At 31.8% G+C, this 25302-nt stretch overlaps 1 protein-coding gene and 1 long non-coding RNA gene across 5 annotated transcripts in view; one reads left to right on the top strand and one right to left on the bottom strand.

The window, feature by feature from the left end:
* Positions 1–817: 817 nt before the first annotated feature.
* The window catches only part of LOC118740576 (neuroplastin), a 160331-nt gene continuing 135846 nt past the window's right edge, over positions 818–25302 (top strand). For 3 of the 4 annotated variants that reach the window (XM_036472172.1, XM_036472174.1, XM_036472175.1), the window contains exon 1: positions 2862–3729. In XM_036472172.1, the coding sequence (XP_036328065.1) occupies positions 3666–3729 (64 nt within the window). In that variant the 5' untranslated portion in view covers positions 2862–3665. Of the gene's footprint in view, positions 877–2861; positions 3730–25302 lie in introns of those variants that run through there. The other variant, XM_036472173.1, reaches the window with a different exon arrangement.
* Positions 23929–25155, bottom strand: LOC118740578. The gene is made up of 3 exons (XR_004993159.1): positions 24941–25155; positions 24085–24238; positions 23929–24021 (listed from the first exon to the last, which is right to left on the bottom strand). It is a non-coding gene; the product is annotated as an uncharacterized LOC118740578 (long non-coding RNA).

Below are 25302 nucleotides of genomic sequence, written 5' to 3'. Positions count from 1 at the left end.
AAAAGTGTATTGAAAGTAATTTTTGTATGAGGATATTTAATAGAAACTTGTAAAGAAAACCAACTCCCGATTGCGTCTGCATGACTCCTGCGCGACTTTACAATTCACTTTAAGTTGGTTTTGTCATAGCTAATTAAAAGTGAGGTATTAATCGAAATCTCGCCAGAAAACTAACTATAAGTTGGTTAGTTTTAACAATTGATAATTTTTCACTGCAGGGTAGTAACTCTTTGCTGATTAGCTCACTTGCTGCTCGTGTGTTTATACGCTCTGCCTAACAATGCTCCGCTTGCTCGCTATAATCGCTTGCATGTTCTCAAGCTGGTGGTGACCTTAACGCCCGCCCTGCCTGCTGGTTGTTTGCGAATATCGCTTTCGCTACTTTGGTCATGATTAGTCGTTCAATTGTGGTCGTTCGCGAATGTTGTGCTCCTAGCCGCCACCGCTACCGCCATTGTCGCTATCAGTCTGGGCTTTTAGTTGGTGTCACCGCGTCGCACCGTGTTTTGCATTTTTTTCATGTTTATCGGCCTTCCATTGTTAATGTTCAGTTAAAAAAAAACTACTTTTTTCTTTTTTGTCTACTATATATCGATAGTACATAGTTCTATTATTTTCGCCATTTCTCCTGCTTTATCGTCCGCTGTTGTATTGTTGTGGATAATTTACACACTCTGCTTCATTTCTTTGTCTGGTGGTCATCGTAATTGTCATTGTCGTCGCCGTTGGCGTTGCCGCTGATTTCGATTTCGATTCCTTGTTCTCGTCGGGGTAGTGTAGTGTTTTTCTATTTGTGAAAACACTCATAGTCAGTCAGTATCGTGCTCGCCGTTGTCGTGTCCGCTTGCTTTTTTGTATATACTCGCTTATTTGCTGGTGCGTCCCAAGTTCTTGGTTCTCAGTTCTCGTTTACTTGTGCTTCCAAGAGAAAAGGAAACAGAAAAATTTAATAAAAAAGAGTAAACATTTAAAACAAAAAATAGAAATTATCAGTCTATTTTATGCACAAAATCAGTGTGAATTGTGCAGTCGAAATAAAATTGTACCAAACTGTGCGTGTGTAATAGTACTTACATGTGTAGACACTAGTGAGCGCAATCGCCTCCTCGCCGCTCCATACAACGTGCAAATTTTTTTTTATTCGTTGGCTTCGTACTTTGAGGTGACTTGCGGTCAACGGTTGATGGCCAACAAATAGTGTCTGCGCCTGGCTTGTTCACATTGATTCTTTCTATTATTTTTCGATCATTCCTTGCATTCTTCCTTTCTGCCGCTGGTCCGTAGCACAGTTCTATCGTGAGGCGGTGAGAAATGTGGAAATTATATATGGTCGGAATTTCGAAAACTGTTTTAACATATTTTGGAGCATTTGGGGGAATTTATATGCACGCTCCGGAAAGCTGATTAAACAAGCATTTAAAAAATGTCTGCAAAATATAGTGGTAGTCTATAAAACTGCAAAGGGTCGAAAATCTCTACACCTACATACATATCTAAATCTGGACATTTTTACTCAGCTTTCAAAATCTGAATGACATATTTTTTGAGTTTCGAGTTCTAGCGAGCACTCACTTAAAGTTTTTCTTTTATGTTAAAGAAGTATGATGCTGAAAATTTGGTTGTAAATAGGTCCATTCAATAACTTTGCCAATAAGTACTTGCAGCGAGAGCGTAAAAGAAAAATAGAGAGCAAAATTGGCACCATTTTGACACTTTCTGACGGTTAAGTTTTGGCGCGCAATTTCTATTTTAATTGGGAATAGTTCCCATCGTCATAAAAATAAAAAAAATATACATTAGATTTAAATTGTTCATTCATATTTTCATTTCGCTAATTATGTTTCATCAAATAATCCTCTTAAAAACTTTGTTTACATTTGAATTTGAAATATATAACCTTACTTTTTGTCTCCTGCAGGAATTTGTAGTAAAATTCATAGCTCTCTCGGGTTGTTACGCTCTCGAATTCGCTCCTTCGCAAATTTGTTGGGTTATTGAATGCATTCCCAGTAAAAACTTGCAAGTACTAGTAACGGTTCGTAAAAATTTGTTGATATTGAAAGGGCCTAATGATTCGAATAGTTTTCGCAAAAATGTAGATACGTGGAAAGGGGATGATATCGAGTCCTAACCGCCAAACTGAGTTTTTTCAACATTTTTTTCTGATGCAGTAAAAAATAAAATTTTTAACAAAATGTCGCTTACGTCTTTTTGGCGGTTAGGTAGGGCTCGATATGTATTTTGGAACGTATTTCCGTCATTCATTATCAGAATTGGTGCCATCTTCAATTTAATTTTTCGGTCGCCTATAAATTAAGCTCGGCCAAACACTAACATATGTGTAAGCGCCAATCTATTATTATTATTATAAATTAATTTATGAAAAAAACAATAACGGTATCCGCGTGCTTTAGAAATTTTTTCTGCTCCCTCCATGACAACCCCTATAAATATAGTGGTTTAAATGATTTAAACAAATTATTGCAAAATAAACATAAATACACACACTTGAACATCAATCAAAAAATAATTAAAAACCATAAAAACGCGTTTTTTTATATACAAAATATTTCCGAATAAAAAAAGTGCACATACTCGTAAGTGCTAACTAAATATTTCTCTCTTCTTATTTCTTTTTCTTCCATTTTTTTTTTGGCGCACTGACATCGCTGTCATCGTCGCTGGCCACAAAATGCCTGTAAATCTCGGCCGATCATCGTGATTCCCGCTGTTGCTGGCCGCGCCAACGTCGTCGTCGACATTGTCGTCACTATTCGATTAACGTGTCTTTGTTCATATTAAATATACATTTTTTTTGTTTATTTATTTTTTTTCGTTTTCTTCCTTACAAAATGATGCAGCTCGTTTAACTGCGACGACGACTACGACGAAGACGACGATCAACTTTGGATTCATTATAGAAAATTAAACGTAAATTTAATATACTAATTAAAAATAAAATAAATCTATGTATGTTACGGGACAACCACGTTGGGATAACGCAAAATTAAAACACAAAAAGGGCGATTTGAAAAGAGCTAATCCATTCAAGGCTAAAGAAAATTTCATAATTTAAAAATATTTGCAACGCAGCAAGATAAAGTTGGAGAATATTCACAAAAAAAAAAATTACAAGCCATCTATAATAAATACTAGTAGGAAAAGCTAATAGCACCGACATATGTATTGTATGTAGACGTATGTAGACGTATGTACATACTTATATACTATATACGTAGATAGTACATACATGTGCATATACCACCTATAAAAGCTACAACCGCCTACGTTAGCGTCATTAACAGCAGAAGCAGAGCAAGAAGCAAATCGCGACAACTAATAACCAAATTTGAAACGTTAATTACAGTAATTGCAGCAAAAATACATAAAATTAAACAACAACAACAGACGTGGCAACAATATTTTATAACAAATAAACAAAATAGCAAAGTAAATTACAACAAAAAAGGAGAAAAAAAAAACTGCAACATCAACACCAGCAGCGCCAGCAGCAGCAACAGCAACTAACCAATCATCAAGCCAGCAAACAAACAACCAACCAAGCAACAACAACAACAACAGTAGTGTAAAGAACTTGTAAAAATCGCAATTGTTATAATTACAATACTAAGCATAAAAGTACAAACCACGGATCAATACCAAAAATGGAGGCAAAATTCTTGGCAAGCGTCATTTCATTCCTCTCGATATTTTTAGCGATTTATGCTGGTGAGTACCCGAATGTCATATCATGCGCACACAATTTACCAACTAATTTACATATCTGCTATAACTAAACTATTTATGTATGTAAAATATTTTTTATTTGTTTTGCGTTTGGTTTAAATTAAAATATATAAAACTATTTATTTACAACAAAAAAAAACTATATATACATACTTACACATAAAAACCAAATACAAATACAATTTGCAAATGCAAATTGTTTATTTAACGTATATTCAAAAAAAAGAAGCAAAACACAACACAATTGTAAAAGTGCAAGTTGCAGAAAAAACACTACCAACAAACAAAAAAAAAGAAAAAAAAATTTAACAAAATTTATACAATACAATTTCTATGTTTTACGGTATCCCTCTCTCTTTAACTGTCACGTTTCTTATGTGTTCACCTTGTTTCTTATTTGTTTTTAACTTGTGTGTTTCCTATTTCCATTACACTTCTTCTCATTTCCTTGAAATTCACTTTGGTATACAGTTTGTCTCATTGTTGTGTAAAATACCATCGCCAGACACCACCGCCACCTATTTATTCTTTTAAATGTACCGTAATTTCTTTATTTTTTTTATTTCATGTAGGTATTTTAATTTCAGTTTCACTTTCATTCTCACTTTCCCTACCAAACGTTTTTATGCTCCAGTCCATTTGATTGTGTTAATAAGATGAAGGGTAAAGAATAAAAGAAGGCACTAGGCACTTGTATTATCATCTCACCTCACCATTGTCATTGAGGTATATGCTGGTGACATCTATGCATTTTCACCACAACTACGTGCAATGTTTCCTGCTTGTCTCACCAATTGTTTCTTGTCAAGTGGCGGAAGGTGAATGCATTTCTAAGTACATACGTGAAATTTGTAGGTTGTTGCATAGGTGGGCCCCAAAGGCGCATTTTGTTGCATTCTTTTCCAAAACTGAACACTGCGTTTAATTGTAAATGATTATACCGCGCGACAGCAAATTTTACACACAAAAAATCAATAATATAAACACATACATACATATTTAGTTTAGTTTTTCTGTCCAACGTCAGGATTTTTTGAGAGAAATTTCAAGGATATAATTGATTAAAAAAAAATTAAATGCAATGTAGAATAAAAATATGGAAATCAAATAAAAGAAAAACTTCGCCAGAATTGACAAACATAAAATTTTATTTATTTATTTATTTTGTGGTACACAATGACCAATATGTAATGAAAGTGCTCTTTAAAATCTTAAACCTGAATATTCTTGAAAATTTCCAATATTTATTTTTTGAAAAATATATGTATGCTAAGTACTAATATTTGCACTGCCACATCCTCATCTTTGGTCTTTCTAACTTATTAGTTTAGGATACAAAAAATTATTTTAATTAAAATACATTTTTAATTCCGGCTTTTTCGCCCTGGTGCATACATTTTTTTTGTTAATAATGGCGAAGGTTCTCTGCCTTTTGAAAATAAGTTTTTGAATAAACTATAGCCTTGGAATTTCAAAGTTCTTTGAAAAAATCCAGGCGTCAATAAGAAAAACTAAAAACGCAGTTTTTCTTTATTTGGCTCCTAGTTTCGGGAGTATATTGGATATTTCTTGTCAAATTAGGTTGTGAATTTTTTGTGTCATCAAACAACTCAAGACGTCGTGTTATTGTTATTAAAACATTCCTTTAAGAAGTGCTGATGAAGTGTGTGAGACGTTGGCCAGAAATAAATCTGGATCGTACCGTGTTTGAAAGATGGAAATTTAAAGAGTATCACATCGATTTGTACGATCATAATAGTTCCTCACATTGAAAAAATGTTAAGACAACACATTTTCGTACATAGTGATTTTTTTAGTTACCACTCCAATTTTTCGAAGAATAAACCGACTGATTGACGCATCCTTTCTGTTAAACACTACGAAACACTTAAGGAGTATAATTTTATCAAATACTTTTATAGTTTGGTTCGTCAAAAAAAAAATATTAGAAGCAAAGTTTTACTTCAATCTCCCTCGTTTGACACCCTTAAAAACATTTAATTTAATTCTTTAATTAAATTGATTTCGAATTTAGTAACAGGTGAGAAGTCTCAAAAATCCAAAAATATTTTGAAAATAAATCTATCTTAAACTACCCTCGTTTAACACCACTTAAAAATTTCATTTATTTTGTTAATTAAATTGACTTAGAATTTCTAAACAAGCGGCAACCCTCTAAAAAAAATATTTTAGAGATAAAGCTTTCTTAAACTTCTCTCTTTTGATACCCCTTTAAAAACTCAATTTAACTTGTTAATTAAATTGACTTAGAATTTCTAAACAGATGGCAACCCTCTCAAAAAATATTTTAGAAATAAAGCTTTCTTAAAACCTTTATCCTTAAAATCCTTATTCTAACTTGTTAATTAAATTGATTGAATGGACAATTTTTATTTCGTCATGATCAGGCAACGGATTTTTAGGACCTAAAAACCTATAAAAAAGGCAAAATAAAGTAACGAAATAGGCTGGAAAAGGCAAAATAAAATAGCGAAAAAGGCAGGAAAAGGCACTAGGTATTGTAAAAAAGGCAAAATAAAATAGCGAAAAAGGCAGGAAAAGGCAAAAAAAGGTATTGCAAAAAAAGCAAAATAAGGCACTAAAAAAAGACAGAAAATACGAAGAACAATCAAAAAATATATTTATTTTAGAAATGTTTATATTTCAAGTAAAAAGAGAAAAACTATGAATTAGTTTCATTATATGAAAAATTTGTACTTTGAATCTTTGACTATTTTCTCCTTTCGAGTTTTTAACTCACACAACTTTTATCTCTATAGTTGTAGTAACATTGAACCACAAGGTGCATTTTGAAGTTTTCTGGCAGCATTTTTATTCGATTTTCGCGAAGAAAATCCTTGAATGTACTCAATGTGCGCTCGACGTAAGTTAATACAAATGGAGCCCAATTTAAATATGGAACGTTTGGAACGTTCATATTATCAGGAATAAGGGCGTTTTCCTCGCCCTTTACAATTTTACCCACACCCCTTATTGTCTTCAAGCCTACGTTAGCTGAGCAAACGGCTTTGAATTTTTTCAACACCAATTTGGCAAGAGGTCCCTGCGCTTCTATAAGCCGCATGGGCATGTGTATATTTTTGAATCTTGAAAAAAAAGAATCACTTTTTTAAAGGTAGAAAAGGCAATTTGCCAAATTTCGGGGAATTTTTTTCCGAGATTTTCGAATATCATGACGAAATAAAAAAACCGGCCGAAAAGCTCCTTTAACTACCTCAAATATATTCCACCCCCAAAAAAATATTGAGGTGTAAATATTGTATGGAATGACCCATATATTTCAATCACAAGAGTTCCAGAAACAAGCATAATAAAAAATAAATCAAGTATTTGAACAATTTTAGCCTTAAATCGTTAGGCGACAACTTGCCGAAATTACTAATTTTTTATAGTCACTCGAAAAAATCATAATAGTTTTTTAATAACTTTAACACTTTTTCAAATAGAATATTCATATTTACGGTGACCATTCGTACCGATTTTGGCGGCACAGTACCGATTTTGCGAAAATGGTCCCGTTGAATATTTTTTAAAAGTCGGGACGTATAAGTGTCCCGATTTTTCATATTTGTACCGATTAAGTCCCGATTTTCAGCGTTTTCTTTATTCATTTATTAAAATTCTCCCTGTACTCTGGCCCGAAAAAAAATTTTTCGTACAAACGAGGCAGCACTTTCGTTATCACAAAGTCCATATAATACAAGTGAGCCATAAACATATACTGGCTATTATTACAATAATATAATTAATGAAATTATAAAAAATAATACTAATACCCTCAAAAAAATCGTGTACATGAAAAACATAAGATGTAGATAGAGTGGCGAAAATATAAACAGGGAAGAGACATTTTAGCTTTCTTTGGGTATTCCCTTTTTTTAAAGTGTGGCTCGTTATCTAACAAAGACAATGTAAGTCAGAATTTGAAGCTTTGTACAAAAATTAGCAAAATTCGACAAAGTTTCATCAAAATTGATCGCTTTTTAATTAAATTTCTTAGAAACAATCTGAGTATGCAGTTTTGTAACCGATTCAATTCAAATTCTAAGTAGTTTGGACTTGCCGTTGAAATTTGATAAATTTTGTGGAAGCTGTTGCTCATTTTCTCCATGCAAAAAAAATTGTTGAACATACTGTGTATGGAAGAAAATACGCGAACAAAAAATTGCTCAAAATCAAAGCTTCTTCCAACTTGCACTTTATTATATTAAAATTTAATGGGCTTCAAAACTGCATACTCAAAACAATTCTAGAAAATCTGATTAAAATGTTTAAAATCGTGCTGAGGATTTATTCAAATTCGTCGAAATTTTATAAATGTTCTACAAATTTTGAAATTTTGATTTACATGTTTTTTTTAGATAGTAAGTTATATTTTCATAAAAAAATAATAAAAAATTTTAAATTTTTTTCTTTTTGTTTTGTATCAAATACAACTGTATTCAGCCTTTTTTTTCTAAAAACAGAATTGTATGTTCGGATTCGATGCTTTAGAAATGTCCCGATTTTTGGCCACAGAAATCTGGTCACCGTATTCATATTAGAATGTATGATAATACGCGCATATACGTTACATACACAAGTACATAAGCACGAGTTGTTATTTTTACTTTTTTTAGTATATATTTTTTAAGTTTTCATTTAAATGCAATTTCGGGATGTTCTTTACGCAAAGCCGACGATAATGCATTATCTTAAAGCTTAAACAGACGCCAGTGTTGATCCCGATTAACTCGGACTTAATCCGGATCAACTGTAGTTAGTTCCCGAGTTGATCCGGATCACCGGTGTACCACCATTTTCGGCTCAAAAATGTAACAACTCGGGGCTCATATAATCTCAAAACTCATGGCCGCATGTGCACAATATAAAATTAGCCATTAACATTAATTTTTAATAAATTTATGTTATTATAAATGTCTAGCAAGCACTTAATTACTAGTCTGATTGTTTTCTTATTAGAAAGAATTTGACAGAACTACTGCTACTGCTACAGAAATTACTGCTGCTTCTTCTTCTATGGTGTGTAAAAATTTCATAGATGTATAGATGAATAGATACATATATTTTTACTATGGGAGTATATGTAAATTCAAAACTTTGAAGCCGTTTTGCTCGAGTTTATCTATTTTGACTTATGACACTATTGAAGTAAATGAGCGATGTGTATGTATGTTCATATGTACATGTGAATTAATAAATTAATTTTTTAATTGATTAATTTATGTATTTGGTTTTGTTACAATATGTAGCGTACGTTTTTATGAGATCATTTTTTGTCGTTTAAGTTTTTCCTTTACATATGCTCGCCATAAAAAATTTTTACCTCTCCGGTGGTATTTTTTATTTACGTTTAATCTAGTTTGCTGCCTTGTTAGTTGGTTTCTGTTCTGATCATACATGCATAGTACATAGTTTATATTTCTCTTAAATAAATATTTAATTGCGTTTTCGTATTCATTCATTCGATCGAAACTACATACATACATACAATATGTATGTAGCAATTCTTTCAACCCAACGGGACTGAAAGTGAGCTGCTCCCCAAAGAAGCAAGTAGGGAGCAGCATGATAAAAATATATATTTTTTTTTTGATATATTTTTATCATGGGGAGCAGTACAAAAGCAAAGTAAAAAAAATTAAATTCTAACAATGCTCAGAAATAAATATCATTTTGATTAGTAACATAAAATATTTTCTTTTGAAAAAAAGTTAATTTATGTACAAAAATGTGTATGTATCAAGGTACATTGAACAGGTAGTATCAGTAGAGCAGCTGATTTGATTTATTTTCAAATTATTTGGTCTCGAAAATGTCAAATATTTTTAATTTTTTCTCACGAAAATTATAAGTTGTTAAAATCCATTTGCTTGTGAAACCTTTTTCCATACAAAACAAGCGATTGAATAGCAGCTTTTGGAACGTTCGCCCAACTCGGCAGCACGACCGCTGATTACTGGGCCTTGCAAAGGATGGATCAATGCTTCGAGAAGCAAACAAATTTACTAGGAAAGAAAGTTGCATCAATTTTTATTTTTTCCAATTTCAATTTTTTATTTTTTATAATTTGTTGTATTTCACATGGCACGCTTTGATTTAGAAGAAAAAATTCAGAACAGTTGTTGACACTTTCGATACCAGAAGCAACAACAAAATACACGCAAATGTTGTTTTTGCTCTACTGATACTACCTGTTTAATGTGCCTTGGTATGTATGTATACCACATATATAGTAAAGAAGAAAAAAACCATGGTTATGGGGACACTTAATAAAACCATCAAATGGTTTACAAATACGATACTATTTTATTAAAACAAAAATATAATATAAAACTTTAAAATTGCATGCATCGCTTTTTAAATGCTTTTCTTGAGCGTTCGGCAGGGGCTTCTTTTAGAGAAGCAAGGGAGCGCTTCTTTCTAATAGCATAAATGGAGCGCTTCTAGCCCCGTTGAGAATGTTTACATTATTTCACATACAAAAAACGATAGTTATATCTATACATATAAACATGAATATGTATTAATAAATATAGATATGTATGTATGTATATTTTCGCAATTGCATACGCATTTTAGTCTATAAATATACTAAGCAAAAAAAAAAAAACATTTTTCATTTTATGTACAATTGATTTCATTTGTTATTCCGCATGCATACTCGTCGGCATATACATACATACATACGTATTTACATACATACATTTCGCATTGAGAGTGCATAAAATTGTTTCAAGTATTTGTTTCTTTTTCTTTTCTGCTTCTCATCGAAATAATTTGTTTTAAACCGATTTGCAATGTGCAATGTGTGCTCTGCGTACATAGTTTATGTACATAGTACATAAAATTATTTAACAAATTTATATTCATATGGTGTAAAATATAGAAAAACCTCACATCATTTGACTGTGTGTGTGGTTAAGTACATAGAGCATATAAAAAAATACACTGCCGGAACAAAGTATTGGCACAGCCAATTTTTCACAATATATATGTAACAATTTTTATTCTAATATTTTTCCGCAAATTTTGTATAAAAATATGGTTCATTCAACAACAAAAAAACATAAAAATAAAATTCCTAAACTTTGTGCAAAATTCGCGAAAATTCAGCAAATTTTCATCAAAATTTTCAACTTTTTAATCAGGTTTTTTGGAATTTTTTTGAGTATGCAATTTTGCATCCCATTAAATTCTAGTAAAAAAATGCAAGTTCGGAGTTAGTCAAAAATCGCGTTGATTTTTGAGAATTTTTTTTGTTGAAGGTGTTTTGCATTTTTTCCATATAAAGTATTTTCGGAAAAAAATTTTTGTATGGAAGAGGCTGCGTAAAAAAAAAATTGTCAAAAATCAACGGTAATCCCTAGCTACTTAAAACTTGCACTTTATTAAAACAAAATTGATTGGGCCACACATCTGCATACTTAAAAAAAATCTAAAAAATGTGATTAAAAAGTTGAAAATTTCCATAAAAATTTGCTGAATTTTCGCGAGTTTTGCACAAAGTTTAGGAATTATACTTTTATGTTTTTTGTTGTTGAATGAACCATATTTTTATACGAAATTAGCGGAAAAATATTAGAATGAAAATTGTTGCATGTTGTTGTGAAAAATTTGCTGTGCCAATACTTTGTTCCGGCAGTGTATATATTTTTCAAAAAAATTCTTCACATACATTCATATCTACATACATATATACTTATGCATGCATATGTATGAAATTTCACAGCATTGCGATTTCTTCTTTGATTCTTGTGTCTTTAAGTTATAAAAATAAATCGCGTTTCTAGACAACTAACGACGTCAAAACAATCGTGTGAATAAATATAATATATATTTATATGTATGTAACGCTAATGTGCTATATATTATAGTACGTATTGTCGGAAAATTTGCCAGACATACCAAATTTTCGCGCATTAATATGCTCGTTTTTTTTTCTTTTCAGTTTTTTTCCAATGTCTGGGACATATTAATATAATATTTAGGGTTGTGCGATATTTTTACACCTCAATATAGTATGTTTCAAAAAAATGTGTGTGTATTCATACATACATACATGTGTTTAAATACAATGTGATCTTGAGCAAAAACAGCTTATAATTAGTTTTATTAGCTTCACTAGAGCGCCATATGTTAATGGGAAATGTATTCGAGATATTGGCTTAATTTTCGCATTGTTTAGCGAAATATAACGTTTTGAAAATAAGTATGACTTAATAGGCCATCACGAGACTTTTTTTTGGCTATACTAAAAAAAAAATAAAAATGTTGGATCCAGAAAAAGTATTGTGAAGCGCAGATTTCATGCATGCCTCAAATACCGTATCCAGCCAATGAATTACGAACAACAAACAATTTTACAAAAATTAGTAGCTTCGTTTAGCAATAAAACATATTAGATAATGATGAAATGAAGTAGGTCTCTGCTAGTTATGGCGTTTCAGGACGATCTACTGTAGTAAACCCCTATTTGGGTTAAAGTCGTTTTTAAACTTTCTCTTTTTGGTTGTCAGTGTTTCCGACAGGGTGGGTATATGTTGGATTTTGAAACAAATTTCCGTCATTCTTTATCAAATGTCGTTTGCGGACCAAACCGATTTTCCAAAAAATTACTCCGAAGATGGCACAGCGCCGAAACCGGTTTGTCGCCAAACCAAATTTGACAAGGCATGACGGAAATTCGTTCCAAAATACATCTTCTTTGCTCCACGTTTTTTTTTTTGAAGAACCTCCCTCACAGAAAGCGAAGCCTGGGCCTAATAAGAGCATTCACGATGGAACATAATGTGGGTGATTCCACCGTCACTCGCCATACGTTCGAAGTAAAATTTTAAGATTAAAAGTGTAATTACATTACCATTTGCTTGTTTCAGCTTGCGAAAAAGAGTTTACTTGTTCGAATATACATATGTATGGGCGTAATGATATTTTATGAACCATTTTCAATCAAATTCTAATAACTTATTAAATACAAATCAAAAGTTAGTCGTCGCGCTACAATAACGGCACAAAGGATATTGAGCAATACGGGTTTAGCAATATTTGTGCGAAAGTTCTCAAACTAATTAAAAATATTTTTAATTTTAGGATATTATAAGGAATTAAATGGAGCATAGTTTACAATCAGAAATTATAAGGAAATTTGAAAAAGATATGAAACATAAATGGAATTATTATTATTGGTTTTTTCGTTTTCATGAATCTTTGCTATGGAAATACCCATGTGATGGATGATTTCGTAGCAGACTGTGGCTACAACGAACGAAATTATTTCTATGAAAAATTTTATTGATTCCACCAAGGACAAGGGTGGCAACACTATTGAAAAATGTTTCTAAGTCAAAGGTTTCTTAAATACCTTTCGTTTGATACCAAAAATGTAATATTTCATTTACCGTATAAGTTTAATTAAACTAAAATTTTCAAACAGGTGGGAACCCTCTTAAAAAAAGGTTTTAGAAACTAAGCTCCTTAAGCCTCTTTGGTTTGATGCCCATATTAGAACATTTAATTTACCGTAACGATTTATTTGAATTACATTTTTGAAACAGGTGGCAACCCTCTTAAAAAAATTTTAAAATTAATCTCTTTAGCCTCTTTAGTTTGATACCCATGTTGTAATCATATGTCATGTAGCTTATCAACAGGGAACGGATTTTATGGAAATTGCCTTTTTTTCTGCTAAAGAGATAGAGTATATTCGATTAAGAATGTCCACGATTTAGCTTTCCCTGATTCCATGCATACACATTTGATGTTGCCTTTTTTTGCCTTTTTTAAGATATTTGCCATTTTTGCCTTTTCTACCTTTAAAAAAGTGATTATAGCATTTACAATTTTTTTTTAAGATTAAAAAATATACACATGCCCATGCGGCTTATATAAGCGCAAGGACCTCTTGCCAAATTGGTGTTGGAAAAATTCAAAGCCGTTTTCTCAGCTATCGTAGGCTTGAAGACAATAAGGGGTGTGTATAAAATTGTAAGGGGCGAGGAAAACACCCTTATTCCTGATAATATGAACGTTTCAAACGTTCTATATTTAAATTGGGCTCCATTTGTATCAACTTACGTCGAGCGCTCATTTAGTACATTCAAGGCTTTTCTTCGCGAAAATCGAATGAAAATGCTGCCAGAAAACTTCAAAATGCATCTTGTGGTTCAATGTTACTACAACTATACAGATTAAAGTTTTTTGAGCTAGAAACTCGAAAGGATAAAATAGTCAACAAGTCAAAGTACAAATTTTTCATATAATGAAACTAGTTCATGGTTTTTCTCTTTTTACTGGCAATATACAAATTTCTAAAATAAATATATATATATGATTGTTCTTCGTATTTTCTGTTTTTTAGGGCCTTATTTTGCTTTTTTGGCATTTAGTACATTCAAGGCTTTTCTTCGCGAAAATCGAATGAAAATGCTGCCAGAAAACTTCAAAATGCATCTTGTGGTTCAATGTTACTACAGGATAAAATAGTCAAAAAGTCAAAGTACAAATTTTTCATATAATGAAACTAGTTCATGGTTTTTCTCTTTTTACTGGCAATATACAAATTTCTAAAATAAATATATATATATGATTGTTCTTCGTATTTTCTGTTTTTTAGGGCCTTATTTTGCTTTTTTGGCAATACCTTTTTTTTGCCTTTTTCGCTATTTTGTTTTGCCTTTTTTTGCCTTTTTTGCAATACCTAGTGCCTTTTCCTGCCTTTTTCGCTATTTTATTTTGCCTTTTCCAGCCTATTTCGTTACTTTATTTTGCCTTTTTTATAGGTTTTTAGGTCCTAAAAATCCGTTCCCTGCTTATCAATTTAATGGAATAAAATTTTCGAAACATTTCGCAACCCCCTTCAAAAATATTTTCCAAATTATGTTTTCTTAAACCTCATTACTTTGATACCCAAATTATAATATATCATTTCATTTATCAATTTAATTAATCGAAATTTTTCAAATAGGTGGCAACTCAAAAAAATAACTATTCAAATCGCTCAAGGAGCTTTCGATTTTTGTCCGCCGAGCAAATGAACCTAGCATTTTTTATACTCGTATATGCATAGTTCGATCTATAACGGAAACCACACCAATAAAAGTTTTAAAGCTTGCACAAAGTTAACGAAAATTAATCAAGCTTAAAAAAAAGATCATCAAAATTTAAAAATTTTTTGTTAAGAATTTTCAGAAAAATACTCAACGCCCTCGACAAAAAAATTCAAAAAAATCAACGGTTTGGGGACTTGAAACTTGCACTTTATTGTACTAAAACTGCAAAACTGAATACTCGAAAATTTTCTAAAATTCCTGAATTAAAAGTTTGAAATTTTGATGATTTTTTTTTAAGTTTGTTAATTTTGAAACTTTTATTTATGTAGTTTCTGTTATAGATCGGGCTACATATTTTAAGTGAAAACTATTAAAAATAAATAAATTAACATAAGTTGCAAACCATATCAGTTTGAATTTTGCTACTGCATATTTTATTGACTGCAGCTCTATGCACATTAGGGTGGTCAAAAAATGGATTGTTCTATACCGAAAAAAATATTTTTATACCCGAGCGCACTTGTGCACAAGGGTATTATAACTTTGTTCACATAACGGTTGTTTGTAACAGGCAAAACGAATCGAGATAGATATAGACAAATGTATACATAAATGATCAGAATGAAAAGAGAAATCGATTAAGCGGTGACTGTCTGTCCGTCCGTCCGTCCGTCCGTCCGTCCGTCCGTCTGTGCACACGATAACTCGAGTAAAAATTGAGATATCTTAACGAAACTTGGTACGTGAACTTCTTTTGGGCGTGGGACAGATGGTATTGAAAATGGGTGAAATCGAATAATAACCACGCCTACCTCCCATATAACGGTAATTTTAAGTAATACGAAAACTGCGATATTTTAGTAACTACTGAAGCTAATTCACTCAAAATTGATACTTACAATGAGTTTCAGACGGAAAACATGAATATTATAAATTTTTGGAAAATGGGCGTAGCCACGCCCACTTATGGTTACATGTGTATATCTTGATAACCGCTGCACCAATTTCTTCCAAACTTGGCGCAGTTGTTGGCCTTAGTACAGCTTACTAAATGGCTGAAAATTTTAAAAATCGGACAATAACCACGCCTACCTCCCATATAACGGTAATTTTCAGAAAAACGAAAACTGCGATATTTTAACTACTGAAGATAATTCACTCAAAATTGATATTTGCAATGAGTTTTAGACGAAAAATAAGAATATTACAAAATTTTGGCAAATGGGCGTAGCCACGCCCACTTATGGTTACATGTGTATAGCTTGGTAGCCGCTACACCAATTTCTTCCAAACTTGGCACAGTTGTTGGTCCTGATACAGCATACCAACTGGCCGAAAATTTCTAAAATCGGACAATAACCACGCCCACATCCCATATAACGGTAATTTCGAGAAATACAAAATCTTCGATAAATCAGTAAATATTGAAGCTAATTTATTCAAAATTGATGATTGCAACAATTCTTTACCAAGAAATACGTTTATGACAAAATTTTGAAAAATGGGCGTAGCACCGCCCACTTGTGATCACATATATGTATCTCGCTAACCGTTCTAGCAATTTGTACCAAGCTCGGTGTGGTTATTGTTCTTGCCACATAAAAGCAAACCGTTGAAAATTGTTGAAATCGGACTAAAATTGAGGCCGCTTTTCATATAACGGTAAGTTTCAGATATGCTTGAAACTGCGATATTTCGAAATTTAAGGACGCTAATTTACTTAAAATGTATACACCCCGGCTTATCATGTAGCGGTAGCTTTTGGAAAGGTGGAAAACATATATTTAATACTTGCGCCGGGTATTCAATGTTCGGCTCCGCCCGAACTTAGACTTTCTTACTTGTTTGATTTCAAAATAAAAAAATAGGAGTATACTTGTTTCGATATATGTAGAACAATCCTAGGGGTGAGAGCATTACAATTCCGACATTACTGTTTTTGGACCACCCTAATGTACATATGTACATACATAGATAGTAAATCGTGTTTTTGCCAGTGAGGGACAGTGGCAGATATAATGCTCTCTTCCTCCTTCTCTTGACGCATGCAGCCATGACAAAAATCATTAGCGGAATATCCTATTCGCTTACCATGCGCTCCCCATTAAGTAGTGGTGACCTGTACTAATAACGACCATTGTTCTGATAGTGGGTCGATCAATTAGTATAAGAATTTAAGATATCTTCTCATTGTTATCTGGGCAGTTCGGCTTAGTAATCGAACAGATGGATTACTTAGCCCATTTTTCGTTGGCCAATTCAATTGAAGCTGATTTGAGTTGATATTTGGAAGAAGCTAGCGGGATGCCTGCATCAAGCACAGAGCTAAGTGAGCATTTGTTTTTTGAGATATTTTTTTGAGATATATTCGAATTGCCTACCATATACAGCGAATATAAAGCCCATTTAAAAATTTCGAGTGAGTCGCCACTCAATTAATTTATTGGATATATTATATAAATGAATGCGAATACTGATTGATTGTAAAGTCACATTCTTGTGATTGTTTTTAAATCCTTTACGCGTCAATGATCTTTTGTTTTTCAAACTGGCATGCACTTTAAGTGTGTTAATATTGACTCATAGAGTCATACATACATACATACATAAATACAATCGCAGCTGCTTTGATCCAATTTAAGCAGTTTTAACTGGTTCACATTCAAGACTATTGCTTTCAATTATTTTTTTGTTTTATTTTATTTTTTTAATTTTTTGCTATACTCTGGGGTGCATTGTACATAGATATGTATGTATGTATGTATGTATGTATGTATGTATGTATGTGACGCATTGCGACATTTTGTTATCTTATCAATGGCATTTATTTAAAACCATTTCTACTGGTATGTACATTAGGCTGGGTCGATTTTGTATGGGGGAAAATAAAAGTCATTTGACCGCATTGTAATAGTAATATTATGATGTCTTAGGTCTCAGCCAATTGTTATTGGCCACGAAAGATTAATTTAAAACTTATCTTTAGCCCGCGCTATTGAATCAAAGGGTATGAATTTTGTAAATGAAATTTTGGCTTGTAATATCTATGGAATGCGTTATTGTTATAAACAGGACGATATATCAAATTGAGGGCTATTAAATTTAGTACCTCACGTTCATTTATCATTTTTCAATAAGTCTACACGTTTTTAAGATATTAAGATAAAACTTACAAAAACTATAATTTTCCCTTATGAATTTTCAATTCTTCATTACTTCAGCAACCAAGTGAAAAATACAAAAAAGTGAGACGAGATTTATTTCAAGCCTTTTAATGTTTTCGGATGTTTATATAATATTAAAATGACCATGGACTTGGTCACGCCGATTTGGTCAGTTTTCAAGATAGTGGTGAATGAATGTATTGTCAAAGATTAGGAATTGTTCGACAAGGTAATAGTAGTTTCAAACATATAAGTATTTACATACATTACAATTAGGGTGAGAAACGCCCATTTTTAGTCCATTTTTGCAGTCTTGGAAATTGGTGCGGAAGGGTTTCATTAGTCGCCGCAGAAGCACATTTTTCGCGGTTTTTAAATTTGCCGTTATATGAAAGTAGGGGACGTGCAATAAGTGTTTAGATATATGTACATAAATATTTTAGTTAATTCCATTATGTGATAAAGTGTCTGTAGGTAAATGCAATAGTCTTTAACATATCCTGGGAAATCCTTTTGAGGACTCTCCAATTGGACGATATTGCTTTGCATTCAGCTTGAACGAAAAAAGTCACTCGCTGGCACAGTTTTCTGTAATCCGGTTCTTTTATTTAAAGGTTATTTATACAATTGAAGATAAATTTTTTAGAAAAAAACTGGAAATCCACTTAAGTTTTTCGATATAACTTTGGTAAATGTTACTCGATCGGTGCGTAGTAATTAACAAATTGAAGGCGAGACTTAATGTTACTGATTTTTGATAATAATATGACTAAAATAGTTCAGATTATAAACAAATTATTTTAAAATAAAAAAAATCTTGAACAAAATTTTTTATCATTTTCTTATATTTGCAATTTTTATATTGTATGCATAAACATAAGTAAACCAATTAGTGTGTCTAGAAGTTGTGCCTGTGTTTCCATACTAATTTGCATAAACAAAATTTTTCCGCGATGATGGAAAATAATGGCTATTCTATTAGAGCTACCGATATTGTTCCTAAATTTGCAAAAATTCGCAAACTATAGCTAATATTAAAAAAGGATAAGAATATTTCGAACTAGCGATCTAAATGCACGCCAGCAATATTAATGTTGTTCTTTACATCTGTTGACTATAGGCACAATCAAAATTTTCCTGAAAATAGATGAGTTTGAGATTAACGATAAGATAAAGGGCTGCGCGAAATGATACTTGTCTTTATCTTTTGCGTTAAAGGATTCATTATCTAATAATATGCACCAACATTTTTGGCTAAACCCAGAATTTTTAACAAGAATTGGTCTTATTCGACTAGTGTGCTGTGGGTCACTTGGCGGTCGATGCGCGGGCTCTTACAATTAAAATGAAAGACTAATATTTCGCAGGCTTGTTGTTGACTTCATGATACAATATATTTTCACTATTACCAAGGGCTTTGAGAAAAATTAGATTTTCGACCCGCCCTAATGTACATACATACATATTATGTTGTTGTTTGCATACAGTTAATGTTTAAGTTATCTCCCTAACTTCACTGTCGTCATAACTAATTTGCTTGTTAAGTACCAGCAATTTCACGAGTTACTTGCTTTTGAGATTTATGATTTGCTTTTTTTCTTGCTCGTGGAATGTATGTATGTATATATGTATGTCTTGAAGTACTCATATGTACAAAATATGGCATGCACAAGTAATATCTTTGTGCTGAAAAGCGATAACCTATGAAGCTGGTCTAAGCGAGTTGTATGTATGTATTGCAATTTAACATCTTTCCTTTTGATGATTCCCCCTTTTTAACGAATGCAGTGTGGAGATTCGCAAAATTCGGGGTCTATTTAAAAAATCAATGGTCTTATAGCCGCATAAACAGATCGAATTTTCTAATATGAATTTCGCTAATAAACTGTACTATTTACTACTCTTCAGTTTATTTGATAGTTATTATTCTTCTTCTTATTATTGCACTACAACTTCGCCAGTTTCCTCTCTCCTTTGCGGATTTGCGCCAGTTGTTCATTAACAGTGCGGACAGGTCCTTCTGCACTTGGTCTTTCCATGGTATTCTTGGGCGCCCTTTTTGTCGTTGTCCAACCATGGGTGCCGAGTCGAAGGAAAATAGCTCATACAGTTCGTCATTCCACCTTCTTCGGTACTCGTCGCCCATGCGGAAAGGGATATAGATCTTGCGTATAATAGTTCGAATGATTTCAAAAATTTGGAAAGCTAACTACCGGTGTCATCAGCAATTTAAGTGAAAATGTTAGTGATCTGGCTATAAACTTTCATCTCATAATGCCAGGTCGTATGACTATCGTTTCACATAACAACTATACCGCGCCGCTATGGAACTAGTTTTCTCAAATGATGATCAACTTTTGAAACCGCCACCAGGGAGGAGGCTTGTGACCTCATTCAGGTTTCTTTTTACTTCTGGTATTTCGGACTGGAAAACTGAGGTGCACAAAATGGGGTATCTACCGTTTTCACTAACGCTTACAAATGTGCTTTTGTGCACACAAAGAAAAAGAGAGGTAAATCTAACCGAAAAAGACGATTAAAATTGCAGTGACCGAAAAAAATTGTAAAGCAAACCGACAAAAAATTGTTATTATGAAAGTTCGTGAAAATAGTTCGGGTACCATTAAAAATAGTTAGCTTACCATCGAAAATAGTTCGTGTACCACGAAAATAGTTCGTGTACCACAAAAAATTCTTTTTAACCATGAAAAATAGTTCGTGTACCACGAAAAATTGTTTTTTTTACCATTAAAAATAGTTACTTTACCATGAAAATAGTTTTATTACCATGAAAAATAGTTAGTTTACTATGGAAAATAGTTTTTGTACTATAAAAATAGTAAAACTACTATTTTTTTACCTCCAAAAGTTGTCCACTTACCATTTTAATAGTTACTTTGCTAAAATAAAAAGAAGTGATTAAAAAAAACATTGATTTTAAATAAATTTATTATTATTTATTACTTTTAATTTAATAAGTACATATTTTTATGTGTTTTACTATTGTAAATTAAGACAAAGATATAAATATATATAAAATTTATACATGTATAGTTTCAAAAAAACTTTGGACGAATATACGTAATTCCATTAGGGGAAAGAGTTGTATTAAGAGGTGAATAATATAATTCAGAAAAGTCCAATAGATAAAATTGGTCTGTACTTTTTATAATTGGAAATGACTGAAAATGGTCTGAAAACATTGCAATTGTGTGTTCAACACATACGAAAATTACTTTGTTGTTTTCAAGTACAATAATGTCTTTGATTTCAAATAATTTCAAAGATTTTGACATCAGGAAATATCCAATTTTATAAGTAGTACCTTTTATTTCCACTTTTGTTATAAAATTGTAGCTTTCATTTATTAATATTTCGCATTCAAAAGAACTTATATTTACTTTTTTACTGTAATATCTGTTTTTAAATTTTTCTTTAGATTGGTTTTCGAAAAATAAGTTTCTTCTAATCCTTTATTCAAAAGTAACCGATTTGAAAACTTTATCATACATTTAACAGCGATTGACAAAGGTGCATTCCTTCTAGAGGTAATACAATTGGTATACGATTTAATCTCTCTATGCTTGGACTCGAACCTAAAACACCATACATGCTTAAGAGGTCCTACATTTTTTATGATTGTAGCGTAATGAAGTAGAAAGTGAAATTTCGGTTTTAACGTCGGGCCAAATAGGTGTACGTAAATCGTGTGATGGTTCTTAATTTTTAACTTTACTTTATTAAGGGACTCATCGTCGAACTCTGTTTTTAAAATCTCGTCTATAATTTCAATTAATGTACAAAAAAGTTTCCAATGTTTATTGTGTAGTGGTATTAAATCCCCAATTATTATTGGAAGAAAATGGCAAAATGTCCACATTTCTCGTGCTGACATATTAAGTTTTTGACATTTCAAATGTGGTATTTGAATTTCTGGAGATCTATTACTTAACTCAATTTCACCGTATTGAAATTGATTTTTTCGATCATTTAAAATTTCAATTGTAAACAATTTTTCGGATTCAATAAAATGGAGTAATATTTTCGAAACGTCATATCGGCAAACACCTTCAAAAATATCATGCATAATATCGCCGGTAAGATTATTTACCACATGAAATGAATTAATGTCATTGAAAATGGAATTCTCAGATATACCAGTTAACATTATTCGCTTCTCTGGTATATCTTCTGTAGCAAGGTTTTCTGTATAGTTTAACTCATTCCGAAGTTTGCTCTCTATTTCCTCGACCATGTACGAAGTTTCTTCTTTATTGCATAAACAATATCGACAAAAGTAATTAGATGAAAAGCTTTTAGTGTAGCCGAGAATACTATTTAAACCTAAGTTATCACCCACAACTAGTGCTAGTACAAAATAAATTTTTTTGGTTGTATTATCAAAGCTAATGTCAATTCCCTCTTCTTCAAGACTTTTAATTTTTTCTACCAGTAATTTCAATGATGCGTCATTTCCAAACTGTTTATGTTTACTTCTGAAGAAAAGAGCAGGGAATATATTTTCTAGTCGCGATTGGTAGTGCTGCGGCAAAGTAGGGAAACTGTAATAAAAAGCAGCTATTGATTGTGTCCCTCTGTGGGAACCCAAAGGATTATTAATTTCAGAATCGTCAAAATAAATAACGTAAGGAATTGCTGTTTTATCGCTGAATAAACTCATTTTAGATTTCCATAATTTTCCATTAACAATGTTTTTTAATTCATTATCATTTGCAAGGAATTTCTGTGTATTTTCCAAAGTATCTTTTAATACATTAGGAAGTTCGAAGAAATGTTTAATTTGAAATCGTAATGGCATTAGTACACCCTTACTGTGTTGCTCTGTTAACGAAATTGCATGGTGATGAACTACGGGCGCAATTCTATTATCAATGTCGAATTCTTGTGGGTCTTCAAAGCACTTTCTCATTTTGAGTTCCTTTAAAAATTTGTAAAATGTTTTACATTTTGAAAAGGGATCTCTTAAAAACGAAACTAAGTTTCTGAGTTGGACTTTTTCTTGTTCTGCAAAATCGAATATAATATTTTCTAAAAAGTGTGCTATTGGCAAAAGCAAATCATTTGTTATATCATCAATTAGTCGTTCTGCATCAGATCGAGCGAAATTTGATTGACTGTGCAATTTACTCAAAAATAGTAGCGCAATATTTTCGAACTCAGCATGAGAAAATTCGTATATTTCTTGACGTTCTTGATTACATTGCCGTTGGTTTAATTGTGGTGGAAAATTATTATTTTCGAATTCACTAAGACTCTGAACATTTGGAATTATATTAGAAATGCATGATTTCGCTTTCTTAAAGTGGCTTTTAAAAGTTCGCAAGCACTGATAATAATGACAGCAATGTAGACAGTAAAAAGTACTAGATGATGTTAAATTGTGAAAATTTTTTAGATGATTTACGAGTATATCAACATCTTCAAAATTGTTGTTGCATACAAAACACAAAACCATTTTAAACAAAAAAATAATAACTATTACATATATAATATTTAATAATAATTATTGAATATTTAAGGTGTTAAGATTTATGTGACTACGTATCTATACTTAATAAATTAAATTAAGTCCCTCAGCAAACAAAGGACATTTGAAGAAGTTTTATCTTCAGTCAATTCAATGGAATAAAAATATCTTTGGACAAACGTCCAAAACTCAATGCTATCCTGTGGATATTTTAAATGTAATACATGGAAAGTCTTAAAACATATGTCTAAAGCGCTTAAAAATGAAGGAAGCTCATACTTAATGTCGTCATAGTAAACATAAAATTTGCAATTACTTAAATCACTGCCAATTCCGATAATTAGTGGTTGCAATGTCTCACCGCGTGCATAGAGTGATTTTTTCAGATTATCCAATTTATTTTCGACATCGTTCACAGTACTAACTTGTAGTAAAAACGAGAGCTGAGAATCTTTGATAGTATTTCTAAAAATCGTTTTGTCACCTGCCTTCCGATTTATATTAGGTCGTAGTACAACGTGCAGTAACAATGCTATAAGTTGATCTGAACCTTTAATAAAAGTATATTTATTATAAAAATCATTTAATCTTATTATTACCAATGTTAACAAACCTTTATCAATCTCATTAACTTTTTTCAAGTGCTGAAGATTTTGAATATCCTTTACCCTCTTATTCAAAATTGGTATAATTTTTGTTCTAAAACCTTGCCATTTCTCTGTTAGCTGTGAGCAATTCTGATGTAGAGCATTGAAGTCAATATCAATCTGCAATAAAGGAAAGCATTATTAAATTTTGAGTTTTAAATTCTGTAGCGACCATTTTTACAGCCAACCGACTAAAGAATAATATTGTGAAGGTTGGAGCTAGCTCAAACATTTTTCTAAGTTTTCCGATTTTTTTTGAAAGAGAAATGCAAAATGTATATATTTATTTTTTTGTATTTTATGGAAGAAATTGATCAACACCCTCTAAGCAAAAAAAGGAAAATTCAGGGAAATTTTTCTATTATTATATGAAAGTTGATTGGGTTTCACAGCAGTGGTTCGGTTCAAAACCCGATTCAGAACCGGTTTGCAGCCGTGCCTTTAAATATTGGGTCATATGATTAAAAAAAGGTTTTTGTTTTTTCTCAAATTTTCACAAATTTGACATCAATTTGTATAAAGAAACTTTCAAAATTTGAGGAAAGGTTTTGAAAAAGCAATTGCTTTTTTTATTAATATGACGCATTACTTTCATATATGATAGTATTTCAAGAGGAAGTTTTTGTATTTATTGGGTCATTTAATAAAAAAGAAAATGCTTTTTCGAAATATTTTCTCAAATTTTGAAAGTTTTTTCATACAAATTGATGTCAAATTTGAGAAAAATCATTTTTTTTTATTAATATGACCCATTTGATTGTAAATTCAAACTAGTCAACCAATTCTGACAAGTTTAAACGTAAAACTAAGAAATCCATTTACCAGATTGTATCCACATGAATGGGAAAAAAGTTTCCAGGCCCGTAAAGTTTTCGCTGATGTGCTACCACTTGAGTTCAAAATTTCTTGTCGTCTGATTTTGAAGGTTTTTTTCCAATTTGATTCAACTGTGCTCCACGGCGAATCAAAAAGTTTGAGCCAGTCATAGGCAGCTGCATAAAAAAATATGAAATAATTACAAAACAAAAGCTATTGTGGTGGCGTTATATTTTTCATCCTCGAAAGTAAATGTATATTCTTCTGTCGGTGATGACTCAGGAGTTGAACTTTCTGGGTCCACTAATTCACCGGATTTCCTCAATCTCTTCAATGTGTTGTAATATTTATCGTACAAGCGGCCTGCT

The sequence above is a fragment of the Rhagoletis pomonella genome, unplaced genomic scaffold (assembly GCF_013731165.1).
Source record: "Rhagoletis pomonella isolate Grant_MI unplaced genomic scaffold, Rhpom_1.0 Rhpom_scaffold_00006, whole genome shotgun sequence".
Classification (NCBI taxonomy): Eukaryota; Metazoa; Arthropoda; class Insecta; order Diptera; family Tephritidae; genus Rhagoletis; species Rhagoletis pomonella.
This window is presented reverse-complemented; position numbering and strand designations above follow the sequence as displayed.